This window comes from Pelobates fuscus, chromosome 7, assembly GCF_036172605.1.
Source record: "Pelobates fuscus isolate aPelFus1 chromosome 7, aPelFus1.pri, whole genome shotgun sequence".
Taxonomy (NCBI): domain Eukaryota; kingdom Metazoa; phylum Chordata; class Amphibia; order Anura; family Pelobatidae; genus Pelobates; species Pelobates fuscus.
This window is the reverse complement of record NC_086323.1, coordinates 109,698,448-109,722,303: the sequence shown is the minus strand read 5'-3', so window position 1 is coordinate 109,722,303 and position 23,856 is coordinate 109,698,448. Positions and strand designations below refer to the sequence as shown.

Sequence of the window (23,856 nt, the reverse complement as noted above, 5' to 3'; positions counted from 1 at the left end):
ACTTAAAATGTTTATATACATGTATGCATGCGTAGGAGAGTTGTTAGTCGTGTGTGAGCGTATCCATGCATGATTGTAAATGTGTATTTAAGTGGCTACACATACGTATGTATGTGTAGGCAAGTGGTTAGTTATGCATGTGTGCTTGAGAGAGAGAGAAGCTAGTTATATTTGAAAATATGTGGTTAATTTGCTATGTGCAAGAGAGTAACTTATTAGGTAACTGCAAAATATGGTTAATTGAGTATGTGTATGAGAGAGTACTTTGGTGAATATAGTGTGTATGACAGTACGGCTAATTAAGTGTGAACAACTTTTCATAATTTATTATGCTTGTCTTCTAGAGTTCAGGGAAACAGAGTTCAGATGTCATTCCGTCTAACAAAGGGTAAATATTCAGTTCCTCTGAGGAAAAATGGAGGGGGCTGTAGAACACTTTAAGATAAATTGTTTATCTTTTATTAACAGAAGACAGTTTAGTATAATTTCCGGATTGCTATCAAACTGCACAACTGACGGGAAATACTTACAGGGTTGAAGTGGTCCCATCCAAAGTTGAACTGCTACCGTGTGTTCCATTCACCAATGTTCCTTGTGATGGCATCACCAATGAGAGTGTGACACTTGTTTTGCTAGTGTTCTGTGCATTGGAGTATGGCACAGAAACAGGATATATCCGGCCACCTTGTAACATAGAGGAAATGGGCAAAGGTAAATTCTAAATACAAGAACATGTTTGAAGTGAAGTGAAGATACAAAAAGAAAAACAGTTTGGTACCTTGAGTAGGTGTGAGGGTGGGTTGTGTAACCTCCTCCAAAGGGTAGCCTAGATTTCGTACAAGCAGAGTCATATCTTCATGTTTTGAGCAGTACTTTGCACGTTCCCCACCACTGACAAATGTGTCATGGTGAATTCGCTTAACCCTCTCCACAACTGCTTGTGCCACGTCATCCAACGATACCTGCTTGGCAAACTCTGTAGCAATCATTGCTGCTATCTCCTATGGTTATTGACAAATGGGAGCAACATGAAGAAAAACGTATCAAATAGGAAGAAAAACTAACAAACTTCATATTTAAAAGTACAAGCAACATTCACTTGTAAAGGCAAAAAAAAAGAAAGAAAGATATTGCAGTCTAGTAGAAAAGATGCAAGTATTTAATTATCCATTTTTATAATTGGAGTTATATCTAAAAACAGTTTGAAAATGCTACAGTTCTCCTGCCTGAAGCATTTGCAAGTCCTCCCCTTTTCCCCCAGACCAGACTTTCTATGGTATAGTTTTAACGCTAACTACCAAAAATGTATTTATATTCAAGACCTATGATGTACTTAACTACGAGGACTGAATATATTTTTCTATAGTTGCACTGGATGTGTAAAAATGACAGGCCCCAAAAAAATTTCAACAACATTTTATGTTGTATTAAGTATACATGTAGGATATTAAAAGAAACCCTTAAATTATGGTGAAACAAACACACAAAGCAAATTCTAGGGCTTTTTTTTTAGTTCAGGACTTGAACAATTGCCTATGACCTTAAGGGGTTAGCTTTAGATTTCTCTAAGTTTAATATACATCTTTTAATACATGCAAAAATTACGAAAATAAAAAAGATAATGTATGTCAAATAAATGCCACACTAAAAGTAAACAGTAATAGTCACTCTGAATTTAGGCTGGATTGAATGTATATATTTCTAGCAATTTAAAACTTGAGAATGGAAATATTTAATTCTTATAGCCAGATGCCATTGGGATCATTCTTTAGAGTCCAAGATGGGATTCTGAATAAATATGAATGTGCTATAATATGGTTGACCAGTAGGTGTCTGCAGGCCTTAAAGGACCACTCTAGTGCCAGGAAAACATACTCGTTTTCCTGGCACTAGAGTGCCCTGAGGGTGCCCCCACCCTCAGGGACCCCCTCCCGCCCGGCTCTGGAAAGGGGAAAGGGGTAAAAACTTACCTTTTTCCAGCGCTGGGCGGAGAGATCTCCTCCTGCTCTCCTCCTCCGATCCTCCTCTTCTCCTCCCCGTCGGCTGGCTGCGCGCGCATTCAGCCGGTCACATAGGAAAGCATTCATAATGCTTTCCTATGGACGCTTGCGTGCTCTCACTGTGATTTTCAATGAGACAGCCACTAGAGGACATAGGGGGAAGGCTTAACCCATTCATAAACATAGCAGTTTCTCTGAAACTGCTATGTTTATGAAAAAATGGGTTAACCCTAGAAGGACCTGGCACCCAGACCACCTCATTAAGCTGAAGTGGTCTGGGTGCCTAGAGTGGTCCTTTAAAGTGAACATGTCATGACAATTTCAGCAGAAGGGTGAAGTTTCTTAGCATTTAAATCAACCTTTGCTCAAAGAACAAACGGTTTTAAGCTCTAAAGTTTAGACATGTTAATTAATGGGAACCCAAGGCGGTGATCATACACAGGCTTATGCTACTGAGTTTGGTTCATGGTCTGCATGGTACAATGAGACGTCAAGTCAGCTAGCCAAAATTTCTAAGACACAACACAAAAATGACAGAAAATCTTCCCAGTAAGAGGGGAGCATGAGACTAGCAAATATTGCTGATGCACGCCTTCTCAGGAAAGAGGAAGTTAGCTAGAACTTAAAGGGACACTGTAGGCACCCAGACCACTTCTCATTGGAGTGGTCTGGGTGCCAACTCCCACTACCCTTAACCCTGCAAGTGTAATTATTGCAGTTTTTCATAAACTGCAATATTTACATTGCAGGGTTAACTCCACCTCTAGTGGCTGTCTATTAGACAGCCACTAGAGGTCACTTCCTGGGTTCTAGCACAGGTTTCCTGTGCTAGAGCGTCGCTGGACGTCCTCACGCTGTGTGAGGACCTCCAGCGTCGCTCAAAACCCCATAGGAAAGCATTGAAATGATTTTTCAATGCTTTCCTATGGGGAGACTTAATGCGCATGCGCATTAGGTCTCCTCGGCCGGTGAGCGAGATCAGTCTCGCCCACCGGCCGACGTAATCACTAGGAGGAGCGTCGCGGAGGCGGAGACAGCGGCGAGGGATATCGCCGCTGTCCCAGGTAAGTCACTGAAGGGGTTTTCACCCCTTCAGTAACCGGGGATTGGTGGGTGGGAGGGAGAGGGACCCTCCAGTGCCAAAAAAACGGATCGTTTTTCTGGCACTGGAGTTTCCCTTTAAGGAACGGACAAGCAGTTGGCCATATGCCTTGGCTTGGTGTCCCAACCTTGGCTCAACTTGTGGAGTGATGGAAGCAGAAAAAAAGGGAAATGCAATGGCAGAACCTCTGAAGCAACAGAATAAGAGATTAGAGAGAAAACATTCTAGTCAGCTTTTAAATATGCTTCTTGTCTTTTTACAAATGGCCAACAGCAAATTAAAATAAAAAGAATCTGAGAAATACGCAACTTTACCAACTTAAAAACAGGATGCAGAATGTTATGTTTGCGTAACACAGTTTGTAAGACATGATTTCAAAAAAACAAAGACATATTAGCTCTATTATCCTGTTTTGATACTCCCCCTTTTTTTTTTTTCCCTTTTCTCACTCGTTTTTTTTTAATGAATTTCGAATCACGAGGTTTGTGGACTTATTACATACAAAGACGTTCTGTGAATATTTATGCAAATGAACTAGTAGGAACGCAACACTTGCGTTCCACGAAGAACGAATAGGAGGACAAGTAGAAAATCACACTGGGTATCCGGTCACGTGGGCGTTCCACAAACCGATCACGTGTGCGTCCCACGAACAGAACTTCCGGGTTTACGGATGCCGGTATGGATACACTTTAACAAAACACACGTCCCACGCCCGATCACACAGATGCCGACAATCAAGCAATCTACCCCCTATAAAAGCAGGAAAAGTGCCATTTGAAAACTTACACCAACTGAGGAAGCCAGCTCCTGGCGAAACGCGTTTTGGTTTTATAGACTATTTTATATATATATTATTTTGATTCAGTTGAATCTTTGTTTTTTATCTGTCAAGATTTATTTGAGTTTATTTTGTTTAATAAATTTCTTCCTGATTTATGGAAAATTGACCCATTTGCATCTTTATCTCCTATTTGGAAGTTGAAGAAAACAGGAGGATACAAGAAGAGGGCAGTGGATCCCCTTATAAAGATCCCAAGGCGTTACACACTAGAGCCAGGTGACCCTGTGGCTCTATATTTGTGAGTGTACATTTTATATGCACATTGTTCTCTATTTTTACATATATGTGTTACATATTGGTCTGCACTATGATGTGGTTGTCTGTTGTTCACAGGCTATAATACAGTATTATCTATACACACCGTATCTACAGTTGTACAGGTATTTTAGTGCTCCACTTATTTTTGTATTTCTTTATTTGTTATTTGTGAAGATTAAGGGAATCCTTCACTTAAGTGTAGAGCCTAATTTTACCTTTCTGGTGGAGTGTGCACTTACTTTGTTCATATATATTAGCTCTATTGTCCAACACAGATACTGCATCCATCAGTTGCTTTTCAAAATCATGTGCGCTGAAGCATTTTGTGTCAGGTGATTTATAAGAGCAACTGACAGTTGCAAAATAGTGAGCACTGAGTTATATAACCGACAATCTGACCTAAGGTGCATAAAGATGGCGGTTATAAAAGGGGAATAGGCAAGTGATTTAGTCACAAACATCTTGGGAATTATTCTCGGAGCAGGCCTCTCGAAGGAGAGTCTGATGTCGGGGAGTTTGGGTCTCTCAGATATTTGGAAACTCTTATTTTTGCGTCCCATTATGTCAGCTGGTGGGGGCAATGAAGTTGGCGTTCTCCTGTATGGTATAGCCAGGGTAAACCGTTATTTTAATCATTGTTGTTACGGAGCTGCACAGAAACGTTTAGTCTGCTCATCAGCCACGCCCCCTTCGAATCAATGACATTTTTATGCCATAATTCTCACTTCAAAACTATTTTTTTTTTTTTTTTATATTACAAGATTTAACGTTAGGGACATATGTCTCGTAGGCTGCCAGATTAGTGAAAGTTACTGAACAGCAATCTATCTTAGTTCAATAACAAGAGAGGAGCTGTAGAGAAAGAGATGGTGAGTATTTCACTTCACAGCATCTCTCTGAGTATTAGTAAAATAAGTGAGATTATGAAACTGGGCAGCAGGGGCAATTCGCTGCCATTAATTCACACACTATTAATTCTTCCTATGCAAATGTCATCAGACGGTCTGTGGAGTGAGAGACATGCGGTCTCAACAGCCCCTCTTCTCTACGTAAGGAGAGCAGCTGAATGTACCCTTAGAATGTAAATACGTTTGACCAGGACCCTCAACACCTTCTGTTCCTGTAAGTGAAACTCGTCTTGTCGCAAGTCCTTGCTTGTTAGTGCACCTATTTTACAGCGCTGCAAATTTTTTGGCATTTATAAATAATAATGCGGTAGCTGTTGCTCCGCAGTATAACTCCTACAAATCTCAGGCAGGCTAGGAGATGTTTGCTCTGATGATGCCCTAATAACACATTGTGGAGCATCAGGCAGGCTGTACAATATGTTTTTGTGTAAAGCAAAAGTGTCCAGTAACAGAGTCAATAACATGATCTAGCCATTGAAATATGAGGGGGGATTCCCATTCCCACACTGGTCGAGTAGGAAACTGGGGAAGATACGATCGATGAAATGTTTAAAAACAAAAAACAGACGTAAAAAGTACAGACTATTACCTGATTGGCTTGTCCAGGACCATGAGCAGCTTCAAGAGCTTTGGAAAGTCCTTCTGACATTAGCACCAGAAAGCCTGTTACTCCATCCAGTGGCTGACAGCCATGGATCTCCGGTTCTGCTGTGATTGGCTTTGATTTGGCAGTGCTGGTCAAAGTAAAAGAATAATCGTACTGGATTTTAGTAATTTAGCTTGTGGCAAATACTAAATGAAACTATTTTAAAACCTACACACCTATGATCAGAGGGAAATCAATACAATGTTGTATAATTACCATTTGCTTTGCATTGTAATATGCAACACAACCAGACTAATGATATAGCCCAACGATCATCCAGATAATTTTTGGCTAAGCAAAACGACAATGATTGGCTAATACAGATGAGCTAACATGCAGAGTTTGAAATGAAACTAAAGGATTTTGCCAGGGACTCTAGGCAACCAAAGCACTAGAGCAAGCTATAGTAGTAATCCTGTTTATAGCGCCTCTTTTAAAAAGTAAAATGTTGTCTTTTTTGTGCTTTGACTGTGAGCTAAAATTTACCTCAAATGGCTGATGAAATCAGAAAGTACTCTCACCTGAGCAGTTCCATGTCACTATAGTTGTATTTGACTTTGTAATCTCCAATGCGGCGTGTGCTTTGCTGACCTCCAATTACACCCACCTGTTTAATCTTGGATGTATCCAGTCCTAAGGCACAAGATCGTTGTCATAAAAATAAAAAAGGGTGGAAAAACCTTAATATACTTTAAACTATATGATGCAGTTATTTTGCAAAACATTGGTTAAATAAAAGCAACAGGATGCTCTCAAATATCTCTGTGTATGACACGAGCTATACATTTGGGCTTAAATATAAAATACAAAGTAAATATTAAATATAACGCAATTTACTATCAGTGAATAAGCCACTTGACGTTGTTTTTCTATACAGTTCTCAAACAAAATACATATAAATAATAATAATTGCGATACAGCTCTTGAAAACTCATTCATAGTATGATGATTTCAGTTTCCCCTTTAATTTAATGCATTTGGGTTTTCAACAAAGATCTGATGTTGAATAATAATAAAATGGTCTCGAGACAATGGGCTGTGTAGGAAACTTTATATATCCTGTCCATTATTTACCAGGTTTTGCTACTCTTATAAAATAATGTATTGACTTGATACTACTGGTTTTAGGTTTATTAGTAATTATTTTATAATTGTATATCGAATATATACATATATTAGTAGATGTGTTATAATCCTGAATATACAACATTTTGGGTTAGATATTTCTAACATTTTAGTCTGGTGATAAAGTTAGATGTAAATTTGCATGTCATTTTATTCAATGCATTGGGGCCTTTACCCTATCTTTCTTCATTCTGTTTTTTGCAGATGCAACATTTTGGGAAGCAAACTGTGAATATTAAACCTAACTGACCATGTAATGGTGTACACCGTCTCAATTAATTCTACAGCCTCTGTCATAACTTTCTACAAGACAAGCTGGACATGCCACTAGAAATGGATTACTGCACATTAGTAGTTATATAAATCCTCAAACAACATATATAACAATGAAACATGCCGTTTTTATACTGTATCCACAGATTCAGGAACTTGAGCTTAATGGATTGGTTGCAGTAAAAAGCCTTTTCCCCATTCATTGTACTACTTGTAAATTGAAAGGGAGTTAAGGTAGATAAAAAGTAAATTGTACTGTTTAAAAAAAAAAAGAAAAAAAAAGCAAAGTCTGGTAGTGAGGACCTTCAGAATAACTAACTTTAAACACAGCTTCCACAACTGCCCACCAAAAGGTAGCACATACCCAGCTGAGAGAGCCTGAATATCTCATCCTCATTTTCTGTTGTGTGATCAGCATTAAGCTGTGTGACCTGGAGGCCATCCACAGTAGATTTACATAGCAAAGCCCGGTTGGTCCCTGAAATCAAACATTAAAGAATGTTATTTTTATTCTCTTACAGTGATTCTTGAAGTGCTTCTCTTTGGTATTAGTTAAAGCAAGTATACCCGTCAGAAGGTTTGTTGTAGGGAAGAACAAAAAAAAAACAAGGTATCTAAAGACTGGTAAAGGGCATCCGTCATGCCCCAAACAACATATGATCATTATTTTACCTATACATTGTGCTAGGAGCTTTGCTAGCAGAGGTATAGATTAGGAGAAAAAAAAAAAAAACAATTTAAAAATAGTCTTTTCTCCCAGCTGTCAATCAATACAGGAGCTCCCTCTATTCTCCACCCATAGCAACCACAGAACATATGCTTTGATTGCAATGAAAACAACCTGGCCGGCACTTCTAGCACTGGCTAGGGAGTATAGGAATGGAGTAAAGTGACTCTGTTCTGACACTGGCAATGAAGCCAGTGTGCCGATGTCACTGATAAAAGTTGCCATGCTTGGAGATGCGTCTCACAGGGAAAATCAAAGAAGACTTCGGGAGGAGTGGGGACGGCCTAGGTGGGTGTAAAAAGGATACTACAGCTGTATTCCAGGCACTATCGCTCCCGCTGCCTCCCCCCGCCCTCTGCGCTGGGTCGTAACTCCGCCTCCTCCTTCGTCCTGTGATGAGCGGCTCTAATGTGCATGCACGGCAAATGTCGTGTGCGCATTAGACCTCCCCAAAGGAAAACATTGAATCAATGTTTTCCTATGGAGAAAAATCTGTGATATATGGTGTATTCACTAGAAAAGGGAAAAAATTCCGGTAAGTTCATTTTTTATAACAGGTTGAAATAAGCTAGGTTAATAAAGCTAAATTCCCTTTTATTCCAGAAGCTGTGTCCTTAACCCCTTAAGGACCAAACTTCTGGAATAAAAGGGAATCATGACATGTCACACATGTTTAATACCATTTCCTAGAGATCACGTGCAACTGAAGAGCCCATAAGCCAGTTTCTACCACATACATTATGCCAGCACCTGAGGTGTTAAACTCAAACTGCAGAGAGGCAGATGCAGGCCTAACATGGGAACTACAGATTATTTTTTACAGATAAGAGGAGAGCTGAATTCTGCAACTCTGCTATTTTAATCTTAAATTTACAATTTACTTGTCCATTTATTGGTTTAGCAAAGTATCCTAATAGTTCACAACAAGAACAGATTAAAAATTTTGTAGTCACCTCGTAAAGTAAGACGCTTTTCAAAGACTACTTTCATTAGACATACAAACTCAATTGGAAAGTTCTGAGCACACAAACAGCCCCTACAAATATGTACCACTTTCCAATTTAAATGTTTTAGGTCAGACTTTAAGGCATGTTGTAGCTCATACGTAAAAACTTATAGGCATCAAAACAACTTTAGCTTAAAGGGAAACTCCAGTGCCAGGAAAACGATCCGTTTTCCTGGCACTGCAGGTTTCCTCTCCCTCCCACCCCCCAATCCCCAGTTGCTGAAGGGGTGAAAACCCCTTCTGTCACTTACCTGAGGCAGCGGCGATGTCCCTCGCCGCTGTCTCCTCCTCCGCGACGCTCCTCCTCTGTATTGCGTTGGCCAGTGGGCGAGACTGATCCCGCCCACCGGCCGAGGAGACCTAATGCGCAGCAATGCCGCGCATGCGCATTACGTCTCCCCATAGGAAAGCATTGAAAAATAATTTCAATGCTTTCCTATGGGGAAATGAGCGACGCTGGAGGTCCTCACACAGCGTGAGGACGTCCAGCGACGCTCTAGCACAGGTTTCTTGTGCTATGTGTCAGGAAGGGACCTCTAGTGGCTGTCTAGTAGACAGCCACTAGTGGTGGAGTTAACCCTGCAAGGTAATTATTGCAGTTTATAAAAAACTGCAATAATTACACTTGCAGGGTTAGGAGTAGTGGGAGTTGGCACCCAGACCACTCCAATGGGAAGAAGTGGTCTGGGTGCCTTGAGTGTCCCTTTAATGTATAGATCATGTATGTACCTGCAGTCTCACTGCTCAATTCTCTACCATTTAATTAAATCTATTTTGTTTCTACCCACCTCCCCTGGCTGTGACTATCACAGCCTATGTTTTCAATCAGTTGTTTACTTACTTTAGATGTTTTATCCCCTGCTTTAATTGAACTTTAATCACACATACGAGGCTCTTGCAGGGTCTATAAGGCTTTTAGAGCAGGAGATTAGAAATTCTAAATTAAACATACTGCACAATGAAGGAAGTTTAAACATTAGATCTCTCTTTACAGGAAGTGTTTAGAAAGGCTGTGCAAGTCACATTAGGGCTGCACAAACAAATTAACTCTTACATGGCAAAGAATCGAGCAGTGAAACTGCAGGGACATGACCTATATACCAAAACTGCTTAATTAAGCTTAAGTTGTTTTGGTGCCTAAATTGTCTTATTTGAAAAACATCACGTGCTCAGCTAACACGGATTGTTGGCCCCTTTTTGAAAAAAAAAAATGCATTTATTACATTGGCAACCTACTCTTCAATTATATGTTATGTAACAAAATATATTCTGTATAACAGATTCTTTACATAATGGTTCTACACAGGGGAAGACGGGGCAGCTACAGTGAGGATTACTCAATCTCCCCCCCCACCCGCCCACAGTTTACAGAATTATAATACAAAATACTCCCATTTGTCCTGTATGAAGACTACGCAACAATTATTTCATACTCAAAAATGTTGATAAATTATTTTTTCTACAGAAAGAATCTACTCTAAAGAATGAGATGACATAGACTTCCTCCCACTCCCTTACTGTAGAGAAATACACACCCACATTAGCAACGTAAAGTTTGCAGTTCAGAATGAGCACCACAATGACCATTACTCCTCCGTAAATTTCTTTCTCTAGGATGTTTAGGCGCTCCACAATCTTCTGGTACTGGCTGGGAAGCTGCTGTTTCACGGCACCCTAAAGAAATGAAAACATCACTCGAACCATATTACCGCGAATATAATGCATCGTCTGTCTAAAGAAAGAGCAAAATCTGTAACCAATATTTAATTGATGAGAAGATCCTGTGTCTGAAGTCTGTGCTAGGCAGAAATTGCAGGGTTTGCAAGCGCTACAGACAAGAGATCAAGCTGTTTTTAGATAAACCCCCAAAGGGAAAATGCAGAAATAGAATTGAATCGTTTTTTAACATCCACTGTGTAAGGTAGTCGTTATCAAAGTAATAGCTTTATACTAACTGTTTTTAACACAGTTTAATTTTTTGGTATGATAGAGATAAATGCCAATTATTATTACACATATGAATCCCAATTTAAAAAAACACCCAGGTCTTTAGATCTAACTACACATTTATTGTACTTTATGGCACCATTTTGTACATTTATTGCATCACCTAAGAAGTGTGAGACAAACACGTGTGTGCATTAATTTACTATGAAAATATTTACGGTTTCAGAGGCATTACCATAGACTAAAAATGGCACATTTGAGATTAACATTGGTGATCATAGCCTAAAAACCATTAAGGACAAAGCATATTTTAGAGCACTTGATCCCATTTCCCAAAAGACTCACAGGACACATGCCAATTGCAGCTAGTTGAAGTGATATATAGGTTTGTAAAAATGCAATACGCCACTTGCAATAAGGTACTGAAACCTTACCCCAAATTGCAAATGCCATAGTAGACCAATTCTAAAGATGAGGTTTTGCTATTGCACTTACAATCCAGCTGGTCTTGGCTTTTATACAAATGAGTATTTTAAATTATGTTTCTAACTTTTAAACATTAAGACATACTCAACAACTACTACTTAAAGCCAACATCATTAGCTTCTAAACCTAATAAAAAGTTATATAACATCTGTAACTTGGAGAACATTGGTAAAAGCAGTTTATTGGATCTTTTCAAGCAGGGTTTGTTAATTCCCTTCTCAGATTATAGTCTTGCACGCTCATTGATCCAATGATTTTTGAGGTATATTAACCTCTTGGCTTGTGACCGAAAATTATAACTCTAAATGCATTCCTTTTATTAGTGAAAATTGTTGCCTATAGCATGTGCCCATAAATAGTCTTTTCAAAACCATACTCCTTGTTTTTTCAATTTAAATGAGAATGAGATGAATGCATAGACATAGTGGAAGTCAGTATTCATTTGTCGTTGCCACACAAAACTTACAAAGCTACAAAATGTAACTGTCACATGCCAAGCAGACTACTGATGGAAAGTAAGTGAACAGAGAGAGGACTCGCAAAAACAAACAAAAAAAATGTGTTCATCAGATACCTTTACTGCATGGCAAAATCTTAAAACAGTGGTTCTTAGCCTTTCATAAAAGAGAAACAGGGAACCAAATTACATTTAAGTGCTTGTTAACTAATTTTTCATCTGCAAAAGTACTTCTTCAAGTGCAATATACCGTATTTATCGGCGTATAACACGCACTTTTTCTCCCTGAAAATAGGGAGAAAATCATGGGTGCATGTTATACGCCAATATCTCACATTTACTTACCTGTCTTGAAGCGTGGGCCGGCTTCACAGCGCGCACCGCGGTACTGGAACTTAAATTCCAGGTTCCGGTTTCCGGCGGGACTGAAAGGAAGTGTGCACACTATTGTGTGCACACTTCCTTTCAGTCCCGCCGGAAACCGGAACCTGAAATTTAAGTTCCAGTACCGGCGGGACTGAAAGGAAGTGTGCACACAATAGTGTGCACACTTCCTTTCAGTCCCGCCGGAAACCGGAACCTGAAATTTATGTTCCAGTACCGCGGTGCGCGCTGTGAAGCCGGCCCACGCTTCAAGACAGGTAAGTAAATATGGGACAGAGGGAAAGTGCACTAGGGGACACTATGGTGGGGGGGGGGGGCACTATGGGAGGGGGAGGGGGGACACTATGGGAGGGGGAGACACTATGGGAGGGGGACACACACTATGGGGGGTGGAGAATACTATGGGAGGGGGGGAAGAATACTATGGAAGGGGGGGAAGAATACTATGGAAGGGGGGGGAACACTATGGGATGAGGGGGGAACACTATGGGATGAGGGGGGAACACTATGGGATGAGGGGGGAACACTATGGGAGGGGGGGAGAATACTATGGGAGGGGGGGAGAATACTATGGGAGGGGGGGAAGAATACTATGGGAGGGGGGGAAGAATACTATGGAAGGGGGGAACACTATGGGATGAGGGGGGGAGAATACTATGGGAGGGGGGGAGAATACTATGGGAGGGGGGGAGAATACTATGGGAGGGGGGGAGAATACTATGGGAGGGGGGGAGAATACTATGGGAGGGGGGAGAATACTATGGGAGGGGGGAAGAATACTATGGAAAGGGGGGGGGAACACTATGGGATGAGGGGGGGAATACTATGGATAGGGTGGAAATTTCCTGGAATTTCCTTCTGAAAATGAGGTGCGTGTTATACGCTGGCGCGTGTTATACGCCGATAAATACGGTAACTAACATTTACATAGACCCAGGAAGGCAATGCAAAACAATAAACAATGTATTTTGGGTAGTTGCATGGGGCAGGAAAAAATACGGACCCAATGACATAGCATGATGTCACATATCTGGGTCCAGATTCACTGGTTAGTTACCAATAATGTAAAATTAAAGGTTTTTTGTTTTTTTTCCCTTCTCTACAAATAAAAGTATCTGAAGGAGTTAGGGAATGTGGCCTTCAGCCATTTGTTTCTCCAGATCTCCAAGATACATATTTCTTTCCACATAATTTTCTTTCTTTGTTGCCGGCAATTTATTGTGTCCTGTTATAAACATTTTTCATGGTCTTATATCAAACGTAAACATAAAATTGCAAGATTCCCGATGAACGGGATCTATAGTGTGTCCATAGAACCTTATATAGGGGATAACCCTTGAATGTATAACAAATATTTAGACTGAAGGTGATCCCAAAGCCTAAGTAAGCCTGGGAGCACCAGAAAAAGGTTCTATGAGTCTTGCCCATTAAGTAATAGTAAAAACACCTTTATTATAGGGTATAAATTCCCCACGAAACAAAGGAAACATATAAAAGATACTAACACTTCTAATAAAAACACTCAGGGGAGATTGTGATCTTATATCTGGAAAAGGAGTAAGCAGATATGCTTAGAGATTGTGCACTGTTGTACTTAATGCACATATAAGTCCATGTAGCATAGAATTTCTGTAAGAGTCTTAGTAATAATATGCAAATATAGGTGGGTATACCTCCTAACAATAAGAAAAACCAAGAACTCTATGAGAAAAAAAGAAAGTTCTCAACAGCCCTTCATAGTAAAGCTACAGCCTAATATGATACATGAAATAAGTGGATACATTTAGACAGTATAGCCTTCATCAAAGTGTCCACTAAAGTATCCAGGGACAAGCAATTCTAGATAGTTAATTGTAGCTTCCTGAAAAAAATGAGCGGTGAGCTAACTTTGCAAAGAGGTCTAAGCTATAAAGGACTATCTATTGCAAACAAACTGCTTAAATTCCATATCGTTAACCTCCATAAATCCAATCTATCTCCCCTCACCCAGAGAGCACACAACCAGTGCTGGTGATTTAAATTAAAAGAACATAACCTAACGCACGTTTCGGCGCTATGCAAGCGCCTTTTTCAAAGGTAAATGTGATACTGACACTGACTCACTTTTTATACCGTGTATGGACTGCAGGCATCCAATCAGAGAATGCGCCGTATTAGCCTCCCGCGCGCCAAAATTAGTGGGTGATCTATGGAGCTGATTATTCAAATTAGCTCCGCCCCTAGGCGTCATATTGGGGGCGTGTTTAAGTGCAGATTTTGCGAGCACTATGTTCATCACTATTAGGTATCACATATAAGAAAGTGCACTGTTTAAAGGGGCTTACTCATTGAAAGTCTTTATATGCATAAAAATAGCTATATACATGTACACTGTAACCAATTAGGTGGCATTGCATATTTTTGGAAAATGATAACATTATATGGTTGATTCCTATATATACTCACTTGTACTGAGAGGATATGTAGCAGCTTAATGTGAGAAGAATATATTACATAGCAGACTTGAAATATTAGATTCTTGACAGTCACTTTATGTTTATCTATTCTTCTCATAAGTTGTTATAATATAATCATTGATATGATTCAATATGATATGTGCTAGAAGAGAAGTTGGAAAACACAACCAGTTATCATCTTAATATAGTTCAATATGGTGTACTGGAAACTAAGCATAATAAAGAAAGCAATTTATGTTACTAGTGGCAGGTGATTATTCATTTGAGTTGTATAATACATCTCTGTTAACATACACTCTGCCAAGCTTAAGAAGCTCATACATAATTTAGCTTGCATATGTGTGAGATATAGAGTGGTAAACAGTGAGGGTATATATAGAGATGGAATATCTACATATCGGTATCAATGTCATGGGTCAGTATCATAGCATGAGTTATATTACATATTATACCTATATTTATCTCCGGTGTTAAATAGTGATGAGAAATGGGTACAAATAGACAAACTCATATATATATATACATATTTACAAGTGTGAACGTTCTTGTTATGGTCAACCAATAAAAGGGGTAAACGTAAACCCTTCATTTAATCCTTTGGGTGATAAGGTGTCTAATTTCTGGATCCAGTAACATTCCCTTCTTTTGAGGGCCTGGTCCAAATCACCTCCTCTTCTACCCATTTGGATCTTTTCGATTCCCGCAAATTTTATACATCGGGGTGTATCCATATGGTGAGACCTAATGTGTCTGGCGACTGGGGTCTCTCTGTTTGAGGTCACTGAATGGATATGTTCCATTATTTGTCTCTTAAATGGGCGTATAGTTTTACCGGCATATTTGATGCCGCATTTACATGTCAATAAATAAACCACCCCAGAGGTATTGCAATTAAAGAATTGCTTTATGGGAATTGTAGTGGTATCAGTGGAGTCTGTAATTGTTTTGGACCCTTTAGTGATGAAACCGCATGCTACACATCTCCCACACTGATATGTGCCTTTCACTGTGATCCAGTTATTTAGTGTGTTCTTAGATGTAGACAAATGGCTGGGTACTAACTTTTCTTTTATGTTTTTACCTCTTCTGGCCGTGACAGACGCCTTAGGAGAAATGGTGTCTTTCAGGTGTGGGTCCTGTGTCAATAGTGGCCAGAATCGGCTTAAAATTCGTTTTGCTTCTTCCCAGCCTGCATCGTAATTGGCTATACATCTAATTTGTTTGTCAGTTCCAGATTTAATATCATTTTGCAGCAGAGTTTCACGGTCACAATTTAGTGCCCTTTGGTAAGCTTGCTTCAGGCATCTAATAGGGTACCCTCTTTCTCTGAATCTTTGTTTTAGTTCAGTGGCTTTGATCTTAAAGTCCTCAATCGATGAGCAATTTCTTCTTAGCCTTAGATATTGACCCACCTGAATACCCTTTTTAGGGGGATGGGGTGGTAGCTCTCCCATCTAAGCATATTATTTGTTGATGTGGGTTTACAAAAGAGGGTGGTTTTGACCTCCAGACTTTCAGTTATTGTGAACGTACAGTCAAGGAAGTTGAGAGTTTGATCACCGAATTCCATTGTGAATTTCAGGTTGATGTTATTCTCATTAAGTATTCCTACAAACTCCTCAAAATGTTCTTTAGTCCCTGTCCATATCACTAGGATATCATCTATGTACCGTTTCCATACATAGATTTACATTCTTTTTTTCTCATAGAGTTCTTGGTTTTTCTTATTGTTAGGAGGTATACCCACCTATATTTGCATATTATTACTAAGACTCTTACAGAAATTCTATGCTACATGGACTTATATGTGCATTAAGTACAACAGTGCACAATCTCTAAGCATATCTGCTTACTCCTTTTCCAGATATAAGATCACAATCTCCCCTGAGTGTTTTTATTGGAAGTGTTAGTATCTTTTATATGTTTCCTTTGTTTCGTGGGGAATTTATACCCTATAATAAAGGTGTTTTTACTATTACTTAATGGGCAAGACTCATAGAACCTTTTTTCTGGTGCTCCCAGGCTTACTTAGGCTTGGGATCACCTTCAGTCTTATATCAAACGTATCTGACTATTGTAACCAATAAGCCAATACAATTTCCCTATAATTGTGAACAGCAGAAAAAAAGGCATGGTTAAAGTCCACAACAGGAGTTACCATGGTAAGTAAACCGAGATAGATAGCTGCAATAACTGCTGCCATTTACCGGAAAGTGACGAGTAAACTGAGGTGAATGAACTATCACTTTCCCAGAAATTATGCTACTGAAAATCATCAATAACTTGTGTAAATAGTTTATTTTCTTCATGTGATTCTCGGTTTTCTTTTAAACTTATATTAAAGTGAACCTGTCAAAATAAAATAAAATAAAAAACCTAATCTTAAATTGCCCCAGAATACATTCAGTACAAGACACACAATGTATGCAATGTAATATATTGAGCTATACTGACCTCACCTCCGCTCCAGCACCATCTACAGAGCTATGTGGGTATAAGACTTCTGTGTAACACCCACCTCCAGTTCATCTTCTGGAGAATGTTTCTCCAACCAGGGCAAGCATCCTCATTGAAATTGACACACTGACATCATTGCCAGCATGCCGGCGTCTGACCGGAGTGACATCAGTCACATAATTCCTATACTCCCTAGCCAGTGATAGCAGCATTGGCTAGTGCATTTCCATTTACTGTGGTTGCTATGCTTGAGAGTGCAGAAGAACCTCTTGTGGGAGGTCATATCTGCTCTCCCTTGTCAAATCATTGACATAGACTTTATGATTCAGTTAGTAATCACAAAAGAAAGAAAAGGGTCTAGGCACTCCAATGCTTAGATAGGCAAATTTTTGGGAACTAGTGTCCAGCAGAAACGTTTCGACCAAAGAAAAAGACCCTTTGGTTGAAACGTTGGTGCTGGGCACTGTAGTTCTAATAAATTTGCCTACCTAAGCCTTGGAGTGCCTGGACCTTTTTCTTTCTTTTGTGACTACTAACTATCTTTTGAGCCTTGCTGCTGGCTCCAGGTTTGGTTACACCGTGGCTTTTATATAGTATATTAGATTTAATTAAAAAGTGTGAGGAAGAGCAATTTTTACACTGGTTTTTCACCTAATCCATACATTTGATAGCAAAATGTATATATAGCATTTCATGCTCTTTACAAAGAACATAAGTAGTTTTGGACAGGATAGGTCCCCTTTCATTGGCTGAAACCAGTCAGCTGATGTTCTCAGCCAATGAATGGCCGACATGATAGGCTTCTGGATTCTGTAGCTCTGGATGTTGTATATTCTGCTTCAGAATAGACCAGGAGCACAACAAGAAGCAAGAAGGCATTACCGGGGAAGATGGCCTGTGTACTCCTGGCATCATAACCACTACTCCAAACATCTAACCACTGGTGAGCTGAGGTGGTTTTGATGCTTGAAATTACTTTTTAACCATGTTTTCATAAAATCTTCTGTTCACGAACTTTAAAAATGCTGTAAAATGGCAGCTCCCGTTTATATATATATATTAGAAAAAGAAAAAAAAAAAAGCATAACAAGCATAAAAACATCCTGGGAAGTTATGATTAAAGCTCTCCAATGTTAGTTTGCAACAAAATGCATGATGGTGTCATTTAGCAGAATAATATAATATAACACAGGGATGCGCAATTCCATTTCGGGCGCTGGGCAGGTAGTTATTTTTATTTTTAGCCCTGCTTCAGGCTAGCAGCAGAGTGACTGGTCAGGTCCTCGGTTAATGATTGGGAGGGGGCCCGGCGGCTTGCCCTGTGTGCCGCCGGGTGCGAGGCCCCTCTGGTTTGCCCAGGAAGACAGCCAGCTTACTATGTCACCCCCTCACTCTGCCACCAGTCACCCTCACTCTGCCACCCATCATTCCCTCCCTCCCACGCTCTTTCACCCACTCCCTCCCGCGCTCTGCCACCTGTCACACCCTCACTGTCATTGCCTTCCCACCCCACACTGTGTCCTACCCATACTACATCCCTATCACCCCACACTACACCCTTATCCTACCCCACACTATGTGCCCTACACACACTACATCCCTATCCCACCCCACACTATGTGCCTTACACACTCTACATAACCTACAAACTACATCCCTATCCCACACTACAGTGTGTTTCCTACATCCATATCCCACACACTACATACATTTCCCACACCACATTCCATACACATACTACAAAACCTACACACTACATCCCTATCCCACACCATACCGTGTTTCATACACAGACTGCATAACCTACACACTACAACTCCTTCACACCACACCGTGTTCCTTATACACTACATACATATCCCACACCACCCCATGTTCCCTACCCACTACATCCCTATCCTGCACCACACCGTGTTCCCTACACACACACTACATAACCTACACACTACATCCATATCCCGCATGGCACCATGTTCCCTACACACACTGCATCCCTATCCCACACCACACCGTGTTCCCTACACACACTACATCCATATGCCGCACGACATCATGTTTCCTGCACACACTGCATCCCTATCCCACACTACATAACCTACACACTACATACCTATCCCACACCAGACCATGTTCCCTACACACACTACATAATCTACACACTACATCCCTTTCCCACACCTCACTAAATTCCATAAACACACTACATAACCTACACAAATACACACTACATCCTTATCCCACCTCATTCTATGTTCCTTACACACACTGCATAACCTACACACTACATAGCTATTTATTAAAGTTCTTTTAAAAGGGGCGCTCAAGGCACCAGAGCCACTACAGTTTAATGTAGTGGTTCTGTAGCAAAGAGATTGACCCTGTAGGCTCAGCAGTGTAAGCACTGCCTTTTCTGTAACCAAGCATGTCAGTGGATATAAATGGCCCGATGAGGTTGCCTCAGTTAATTATAGTTCTATTTTTAGATAAAATAAGCTACAATTCTCATTTGGAATTGATTCTGTTTAAGTTCACTACCTACTTGCATTTGTAATTGCATTGAAGTATTGTTCGGCCTGTCTCCTAAATTACTATCAACAAAGACCTTATTTAAATACGTTCTTGAATTTAAAAATAAAATAAAAAATTGTATCAGGACAAGTAGATTGGACAAACTATTTAACCCCTGGACCAGTGATTTTTTTTTACAATTTCAACACCCCTGTAACAGATACAGTTTTTTGGTAAAATATTCATTTCTGTATGCCGAATGACAAACACGTGGGAAAGAATGTTAAAAATACATACCTCTGGGAGTTGAGATAGTAAACTTGTTTTTTCTGCCAAAGAATCATCAATAGACTCCAAGAAACTTCTCTCCACAACATCAAAAGCCTAAACAGATTAAGGAAGAAAAATGAACAGGAGAGAAATCACTACATGCAGAAACCTCTAGATTGCAAGCGCTTTTGAGCAGAGTGGGTCTTCAACCTATTGTTCCTGTAACATTTTGTAATTGTCTTATTTGTTAAATTTCCCCCTTTTATAATACTGTAAAGCGCTGCGGAATAAGCTGGCGCTATGTAAATGCCAATAATAATAATAAAAAAATCTAACATAAATTAGTATCAATACCAAAAGCCAATATTCTGTAATGTTCTAGATGGACTTTCATGGCCTTAAAGAAACCAAACAATGCTAAAAGCAACGTCCATCTTAACTCATCATTGACCAGGAAGAGAGACTTATCCTTAAGCTTATCCTTCCATACCCACACACTGTGCAAGAGCTTGACATTTTGTGGGTATTTTTTATTCTAAAATCAAGCTGCTTTTAATTTATTTTTTAGTTTAAATAATTTTAATTTATTATTTAAACCAAACTCAAGTTTATATTCAAATTGTAGCTGTATTCTCATCTCTGAGCATGATTTTCACAGGATACAGCACTGGGTGAGTTGTCTAAAATAAATTACAAAAAAATGGTATTTATTTTTTTACATTAGTATTTTTCTTGTACCAAACTGATTGTTACAGTTATTTAGTTTAACCCCTTCATAGCAAGTTATTAGGTAAATCTCATATATGAGGGTAAAGCTTCTAGGTCAACGTCTAAAAGCTGAGTAAACCTAGAAAGCCTTTTCGTGTTGCATTGATGTAAACTATAGAATGACCTAGTCCTAATCCCTCAAGCAGATTATCAGGATAATAAAGATCAAAGGGAAAAGGTCTTATATATAGCAAGCAGCACAGTAAGGGGATGGGATTCATATAGCACATAACATAAAGAACTGCTTTAAAAAAATACATCTGTGTACAGATCCCATAATGCCTGTAACAGAGAAATTTAGTTCAAAATGAAACAGCAGGGTCACAAAAACGAGCTCAAACTGTTAAAGTAACATTAAAAGCACCATTTTTCCTGATACCATAACCACTACTGCTGGCTGTAAGGAGTCAACGTACTTAAGGCAAGATTAGTGCCTAGTGGATCCCAGGTAAGAAGTCAAACAGTTTGACTCTATTAATCGGGGGGAGGCAGGTAAAAAGTCAAACCGCTACTAAATGGTTGGCTCCTTACATAGGTGGGGGCACAGTGCATTTCTGGCACCATGATCACTAGAGTGTAGTGGGACTGTTTTAGTTGTAAAATGAAAGATCATGCAGCAAAATGTAAAGTGTTCAAATGTTACATTACTTATAGTTCTTAACAAATTAAATAAATAGAGGTGACAAGAAACACACAAATACTGTCTTGTGTCAAAACGCACCTGTAACAGCACTCTCTGAACCTCTGCATCAGTGACATCGGAGTGCAACTGCCCTAACAGAAGCTCAGCTGCCAGTCGCTGACCCACAAAGTTGGTAGCTCGTGCGCCATCATAGCCATTGAATACCCCATACAAGTAAATATTATTTTCTCCCCTAATGAAAGCAAGAAACCACATTAACATATTAGCAGGACAAGAACATACAAGATTCATTTCCAGGAAAAAATATTGATAGTCATCAAGATTAAATTCCAGGCAACAAGTTTTGACACCCAGGTATACAATGTTAACTATCAAAAAAATAAAATAAAATCTTATCTATCCCACTGCAAATTTTTTGTTAGTTATCAGGTTGTGCAAGAATGGTCTATGTACCATTAAAATGAACTTTAATGCTAACTATGTCTGTTGATTATTTTCTGCATTATTTTTTATTTACATTTATAAAAACTGAATTTATGATTTCTAGCTAACTGCAGACTCCAGAACACAAGAAAAATTCAAAGAATGTACATGGGGAGTAGGGAGCTTCATATATTCTTGTTGGCTGCTGATGGAACATGTTTTCTACAGCTTTTTTTAACACTTTTCTAAGGGGTCTGAAAATTGTGATTAATGATTTGAATGGCAATTATAGATACATTTGATGTTCTTGAAAAGCGACAATATTATTAAAGGAATACTCAGCTTATTGTAGTGGCAAGGTTGCACTTGCCCTGTCTCCCTGTTTTATATTGATTTGCTCAGGATTAAATTGATAGAAACTGAAATTCTTACCAGTGCCAAGGAGCCACCTTATTTCAGCCAAGATGGGGTGGTTCCTCTGTACTGGTGAGCCCCTGTTTCTATCAAACTATTCCAAATTAGCTTGTTATAAAACTGAGGGCAGGGCCAGTGCACTCTAGACAACCTAAACACTACAATGGGCTTTAATGGTTAGCTTGCTTAGATTAGCCCTTTAATATGCTCAAAATAATAAACTGATTTACCAAACGAAAACAGTTAGTGACAAATATTTTATTCAAGGTTCACTCCTGGGAAGAAATAAACTCCATAAGCTGATAACATCCATAACACTGCTGCTATCAGTTTACAGACAGCCCCATGTGTGGTTTTGTGAATGGCCATGAGCACAGCATTCTCCTACGCAGCCAAGAGAACAGCTGCAGCTTAAGGGGGTAGAGGCAAGCAAGATGTGCCACTTACTCACACAGGTTTGGATCACAAAGGAGGAAATAAAATGTTTTCCTTTGACATCAGAATAAAAAATAAAAAAAGGGAGTCTCACAGTTGCAGTTATGTTTACAAAATCCTGCAGTTGTAAGCAACTGTCTGCAAAGACAAAGTGACAGGGACCTCCTAGCACCACAACCTAGACATTGGGCACAGGGTATTATGGTGCTCAGTGTCATTTTAAACCTTGGACTTAGGTGCTCTCAGAATTTTCGACTTTATCCACACATAAGAAAATAGATAAAGGGGGGGCGGAGCTAGCCACGATCGCGAATGGCCGCTTGCTAACGGAGCTCTGATCGCGAAGACGGTCAATCCATAACCATCAGGCACACAAAGCAACATGGGACACCCCAAAAGAATGTCCAATACCTCCCAACAAGCAGGCAAACAATATGGATTGAAAACGGGAGCACTGACCAAATATTTTAAAGATCACACCGATCAACAAACAGAAGCAGCAGGCCCCAATATGGCGCCGGACGAACAGGCGGAATCTCCCAATCGCCTCCCGCCAGCCCAGCAGCATCTGAGAACCTGTCACAAGACCTGGAAAGGGACAAAGACAGGGACCTGAGGGAGATCCTCAGAAATCTCCCCTCCAAACAGGACCTCGCTACCATGCTTCAAAAACTGGAGGTGACGTTCCAAAAAGAGATGGACTACATCTCCTCAGAAGTAACACAGGTCAGTGAACGGGTTAACTCACTAGAAAATGACCAGGAATACATAGCCTCACAAATGCTAAATCTGCAAAGCACAGTGTCAGCACATAACGCCCAGATGGCAACAATGTACAGAACACTAGATGATTTAGATAATAGTGGGCACAGAAATAATTTAAGAATTAAAGGCCTCCCAGTAAAGGAAGGGGAAGATCTAACAGCAACCCTCCAATAATTAATCTTATCCTTCAAAGAGAGGTGACGATGCCGATCATATTGGACAGGGCCCACAGGGCGCTAAGGCAGACGTACCCAGAGACGCAGTGTGCAGGCTACACTACTACTACTCTCTTAAAGAGGACATACTCAGAAGTCTCCACCAAATCACGCAACCCCTTCTATTCCATGGGACGCCAGTGCAGATCTTCCCAGATCTTTCTTGGATGACACTACAAGCAAGGCGAACGATGAAACCCCTCACAGACTTACTACGTTCCAGAAACATAAGATACCGATGGGGGTTCCCCCTGGCCCTCACAGCCACACATAATGGAACCACTGCAACTCTATCCTCCGCGGAGGACGTGCAAGTATTCACCTCGGCTTTAAACTTAC

General features: G+C 39.9%; 1 protein-coding gene across 1 annotated transcript in view; it reads right to left on the bottom strand.

Moving 5' to 3' along the window:
- TAB1 (TGF-beta activated kinase 1 (MAP3K7) binding protein 1) overlaps positions 1-23,856 on the bottom strand; it is a 58,097-nt gene that overhangs the window by 14,317 nt on the left and 19,924 nt on the right. The window contains exons 3-10 of the mRNA XM_063426391.1: positions 21,344-21,497; positions 19,882-19,968; positions 10,425-10,563; positions 7,521-7,634; positions 6,280-6,391; positions 5,702-5,846; positions 779-1,001; positions 531-684 (exon numbers count right to left, since the gene is read on the bottom strand). Of these exons, the coding sequence (XP_063282461.1) occupies positions 531-684; positions 779-1,001; positions 5,702-5,846; positions 6,280-6,391; positions 7,521-7,634; positions 10,425-10,563; positions 19,882-19,968; positions 21,344-21,497 (1,128 nt within the window). The remainder of the gene's footprint in view (positions 1-530; positions 685-778; positions 1,002-5,701; positions 5,847-6,279; positions 6,392-7,520; positions 7,635-10,424; positions 10,564-19,881; positions 19,969-21,343; positions 21,498-23,856) is intronic.